The sequence below is a fragment of the Diuraphis noxia genome, unplaced genomic scaffold (assembly GCF_037042655.1).
Source record: "Diuraphis noxia isolate RWA-SAM2 unplaced genomic scaffold, SU_Dnox_SAM2 contig0003, whole genome shotgun sequence".
In the NCBI taxonomy this organism is placed as follows: Eukaryota; Metazoa; Arthropoda; class Insecta; order Hemiptera; family Aphididae; genus Diuraphis; species Diuraphis noxia.
The window spans coordinates 41,941,365-41,946,905 of NW_028301713.1; the positions used below are offsets into that span (position 1 = coordinate 41,941,365).

Sequence of the window (5,541 nt, forward strand, 5' to 3'; positions counted from 1 at the left end):
TATTATTCATCTAGTTCATTTAGTTCAAACAATTCAAAATTATTTTTAAAAATACTTAAAAATATAATTGAAAAAAATTTTAAATACCAACATCTTTTTGATGATTGAAATTGATTTTTAGTAATTGAATAACAAAAATTATTTTAAAATAATATGCAATGAAAAAACTCTAACCGTCTTACCTATAGGAATAACATGAAGCAGAAAAAATTCAAAAAGTTTTATGAAATTGTAGATAATCAAAAGCTACTGGACCGATTTCAAAGTTTTATGAAAATAGAGAACGATTGCACTGGGCTAAACAGATTTGAGATATTCACCAATAAATATTAATATAATAATTATGCATGGGAATTAAACCAGTACCTCTATATATTTCCAAAGTAATAATCTAACTTGTACCGTAAGAATATTATATTGGTCTGAGAAATTCTCCGCTTGTATATAACAAGATAAGAAAAAAAGTGACACACGCGATGGATCCGACCAGTCCGAAATAGCTGTATTCGCGTACATCAGACTTGAGTGTATGACATTTCGGTTTCGGATACGAATGTCGTTTGCGAATCCCGAGCGGTTTCTATCGCATCGACCGGTATAGCCATGTACAAAATATGATCATTCACACAGTTCGGTGGTAAATTATAAACCTGTGAGGTTTTTGAACGATGGATCGCCAAAAACTCATCGTACGACGGCGGTGGCTCATTGAGCGGAGACGTTAATAACAAGCGTGCACTGTTATTGTCATTGAAAGTGTTAAGCTCAACGTAATTTAAATCAGAACTGTGCAATGGTCCCTGTGTTGTACATCTAGGATTTGTGACATGTGTCCTAGTGATTTGTGTTTCGTCATACGAAGGAGGCGGGTCATTAACGTTATTGTCGTATCTTAAATAGACATTCGACGGCATTACACAACTTCGGTCGTCACTGTTAGTGGACTGTAGACCCTCATCTGATAGAATTTGATTTAAACTCGGATGTATTCTTCTTGTAGATCCTACAAGGTGAAAAAAAAAGATTTTATATATACGTTATGTATATCTTATAGATATGTAAGTAATTACATTTATATATATATATAGTTATTTTTACATACAGATACCTAATAGCACTTTTCATAAATTTAAAATTTTATAATTACATGGTATATAAATGAACAATGTATCAAGTGGTACACTAAGTCAAAATTTAATGTTTGGAAATTTTAAATATATTTAAAGACCCACGAGACGGTACTTCAGATTCTTGAGATGCAAGCTTCTATTTCCTTCCCCCCCTCTTTTGTCACAATTTTTTCGAAAATGTTGGCATATCAAAATCAAAATTCTAACTAGAGGTTTTTGAGTTATTTATATTGTGTACCATAAGGATAAATAGACCCTCCATAATAATAGCCAATGGGCTTGGAAAATATCGTGCCTATGGAAAATTGTAAACTTTAATAATACATCCATAAATATTTAGAAATTATAAAAATGGATCAAGTTTAATAATTTTATTAATACTAGATCCAATATGGCATCGATTATATATTTCTTACCACAATTTTTAAGGAATATTATTACTACAGTAAAATAAACATTTTAATAACTGAAAATTTACTCGTTAAAATTTTTAATCAGATATATAATAATAGTCAAAACATTATATACTAAATAATTTAAATTTTAAAGTAAAAACTAATAAGTGAGGTTCTCATTTGAAAAACAGTTATTTATATTACTACAAGAAACACCTTAAGTAGTAAGAAAACCTTAAGAGTTTAATAATATCTTGGTTGTTTAAGTAGATATATTAATAGTAAGTATTTAAAAATTTAAAAGTCAGAATCTGGATATATTATTTACTATTAAGTTTAAAAAAATGGTGGGGAGCATCATGATACAGTTGAATCACCTTCTATTTATTAGTATTGTTTATTATATATGAAGTATTAAGTAAAATTTTTACTTTACTCTGAGTTTACAGTATAATCTTATAAAACTATCAAAACTGAATTAAAATTCTGTTCATAGGCTCAACTAGGGAAATTATTCTGTAGAGGGGGGGGGGGCTAGAATCGTATCAGCAACACAAACCCTGATAATTAATATTTTAAACTAAAATATAAATAAAAAACTGGGAGGCTAAGCTCTCTAAAGTCTCCTAATTGCATCTATGACTCTGTTGTAAGAAAAAAGTTGATACTTGTTACTGAGTTTTATTTTAGATTCTGAGCGTAGCGAATGAGTACCTACTATTGCATTTACAATGAAGTGGATTTATTTTTGTGTATCATCAACATTTGTGATTATAAAAATTGCTCCAATTTTCGGCATCAGAAATCTTTTCTGATAGAAAAGTGAATTTATAAAGAATTTTTTTTTTTGAAAATTTCCAGTTGTTTTTGAAATCGTCTTGGAAAACAAAAAGAGTGGTAATTTCTACGCAAAACGGATTTTTGAAAATATAATTTTGTAAATTACTTTTTGGTTAAAAATTCAATTTTTTCTTTTCATATAACTAACATTAGAAATTTTAATAGACAATTTTCAGTAAGTTTTTCTACTTCTATGAAAAAAAAAAGGTCATCGGAAAGTTACGCTATTATTGGCATGAGATATTTCTAATTTTTGTTATTTTTTTCAACTATTCAATTTAATTATTTATACAGTTATGCTAGGATGACTTAATAATTTCTCCGCTCAAAATTGTTTTTCGTATACAATAATTTATAACTGAATAGGTATTCAAAATATAATATAATTTAATATTACAGCGGCATGCTCCACAACTACTGTACATCGGATGTGGTACCTAATACTTGTTCAACTTTTTTTAAAATTTTAAATAATATATAGTGTTCTAAACTAATATACAATAAAATATTTTAAATTTAAATTTAATAAATTTAATATTTTATAGAATTTTTTAGTGTAAAATAAAAATATCATTCATACTTGATTCGAAACAATCTCCAGATGCGTGTATTATAAACATATACATTATACACATGCATATAAACATTTTGAATATAAATCCAATATTGCGCAGACTATTAGTTGTGACTGGAGCACTGAATTCAGTAATCGCTTGATGAGTTTTATTTTTGCATAGATTAACACTTTTTGGATCTGTGCATATTTCCTAGATTTAAATTTAGCAAAAACTTGTAGAAACTTTATAACTAAAAGATATCTACAAATTATTATTATAAATTATTTTCAGCAAAATAAATGTGCGTTTTGACAACTAATTTTGAATTGATTATTGTAACGATAACTATAAATTTTAAATCCATTTTTGCTGAAAATAAAATAATAAACTAATATAGACTATAGGCTATAAATTATTGGATTTATTTTTAAAACTAGGCTTCTTTATTTCACAGATTTACGAATAAACTAATAAAATACATTCTATGGCAACCTTATAAAAATTGGGCCACTATTTATAATTTAATCCAGTAATCAGAAGTTTGTACTAATGTTAGATGCAAAGGAACATCAAAAACCAGAAAATGAACTTTAATTTGAAATAATTATATCCTTGATGAAATTAAAAAATACAAAAAATTGAAAACCAGATTTTAACTTCTCAAAAAAATGAATAATTATTTAAACAATTTTTTTATGTTATTAGTTTTATATTTTGCATTTATTATTTATTAAATAATATACATAAGTATAATAGCATACTTAGACCTAAATTTCGAGGGAGGGTTATCTCCCGTTAGTATGCCACTATATAGGTGTGTGTCAACAGGAATTAATATATATTTGTATATTTTTGTGTTTTACATTTATGTGGCCCAAACTCAGCTTATAATTTAATGTAATATATTTCGTTTGTTCCCCAATGCCCACAGGTTACAAAATGTAAACAAATATTTTATAAAACTTATAAATATATTTATATCCCAAAATCCCAACTTTTCCTTATCTCACAATGTTGAATTGTTGATATTCGTATTATTAAGTAGTTTTTACGTCAAAATAAGTGTTAAAATTTATCTGTTTAAAAATTATAATAAACAGTAATATTTATGTCTATTTTGAAATTAAAAACTGACTATTGCTAAAATATATCTTGTTTAAAATAATTCAAACATATTTGCTGTGGTTATTATACATACTTCATTGCAATTTCTGGTCATAGGTTTACAAATACAAGATATACACGACTCGTTATTCATTGTAGACATGTTTTTATCGTCACTGACTATAAACAAGGCAATGACATAATTACCTAGAAAATAATTGAATTTAAAAATAAAAATGCATATTTTAGTGGTGTGTTATTTCATACCTGATATCTGACTCCATACAAATATTAATAAAATTAAAATCGTACTCATATTCGATTGAATGATATTCACCACTCGTACATAAAATATTTATGTCTTTAACTAACCTGAAATTTTATTCATATAAATCAATAATATTTTAATTACGTTTTACTATGATACCTAAAAACGTTAGAATTTGTACTATAATATGCTTCGAGTATGATGTATGACTTGATTTAGTACAATAAATAAGATTTTGATCAAACAATTTGATATAGGTCCAATTGGAAATATAAATGAAATACATTAATGTTGGACTTTGGTGTTTGAAATGTGTTTTGGATTTTAAATAAATCACAAACAATATTGTACTCAAAAATGATTCTGATCTGTTCTCGGTTCGCCTCAATATAAAGGTCATTTTACATAATATTACTAATTGTTTTCGTTAACTTTTCATTTTCTAATATTTTGTTCGTAAAATGTCATCTCGAAAAAATTTAGATACATATTATACTATTATTATCATCATATCATTAATATTTAATTTTTTTTCTATCTAATATCGATAATTTAAAATTGATAAAAGAAAACATAACATTAGTTATCAAAAGTATTCAATACTTACGCAAAGGAAGATCGTAGATAACGAATCCATTACAATAATAATAATTATAATATTGTAAGATGTTCATGAAATAAATGTGTACAGTAGTAATAGTGGTCAATCATACAGAATGTGCAAAATGAATATATCGACATAATTATTGTAATAATCTGCAGAACCTTCAGACGTTAAAATAAACTGAGCGCGTACTAGTACATCGTTGGACGTTGGTAACAGGTTAACTACATTGATAACAATAATAATAATGATTAGTAATAGTAGTAGGGGAGTGAAATACAGCTGTAATAAGAAAATGTTTTTGTCGTATATTATACTTATCTTTTTATCAACAGTTTTCAACATAAGCATACTTCGAGCATTACGTGTGCTCAGATGGGTTGCAAGTATTTGAAATTTATTGAACAATAATGTTTTACAATGACAAACCATGACCATGTTTTTACACAAATCGTTTTTAAAAAACCGGTAATAACAAATGATTTAAATTTTGAATTAAAATAAAAACTTAATTATAAATAATTATTCGTCATTACGTAATAATTAATTTTTATAGTTTTATAAATACTGACAAAGTAAATTCTTAATACCTACTGTCAATAAAAACAAACAGTGAAAAATAAAATGTTTACGTTTATATGCA

The 5,541-nt window shown here is 26.1% G+C and overlaps 1 protein-coding gene across 1 annotated transcript; it reads right to left on the bottom strand.

Annotated features, from left to right (window-relative positions):
* Positions 1-412: 412 nt before the first annotated feature.
* LOC107170506 (uncharacterized) lies at positions 413-5,131 on the bottom strand. Its single transcript, XM_015520645.2, has 5 exons — positions 4,902-5,131; positions 4,294-4,398; positions 4,121-4,233; positions 2,946-3,132; positions 413-1,003 (listed from the first exon to the last, which is right to left on the bottom strand). Exons 2-5 carry the CDS (start codon positions 4,340-4,342, stop codon positions 516-518), a joined length of 837 nt encoding a protein of 278 aa, XP_015376131.1. The 5' UTR covers positions 4,343-4,398; positions 4,902-5,131; the 3' UTR covers positions 413-515.
* Positions 5,132-5,541: the final 410 nt, after the last annotated feature.

What these genes read in the sequence shown, in the direction of transcription:
- LOC107170506 (XM_015520645.2), bottom strand. Translation starts at nt 4,342, where the DNA reads ATGAGTACGATTTTAATTTTATTAATATTTGTATGGAGTCAGATATCA. An exon ending in TGTATGGAGTCAGATATCAG is followed by an intron (nt 4,234 to 4,293) that starts GTATGAAATAAC and finishes ATTATTTTCTAG; the next exon opens with GTAATTATGTCATTGCCTTG. An exon ending in TGGAGATTGTTTCGAATCAA is followed by an intron (nt 1,004 to 2,945) that starts GTATGAATGATA and finishes TTCACCTTGTAG; the next exon opens with GATCTACAAGAAGAATACAT.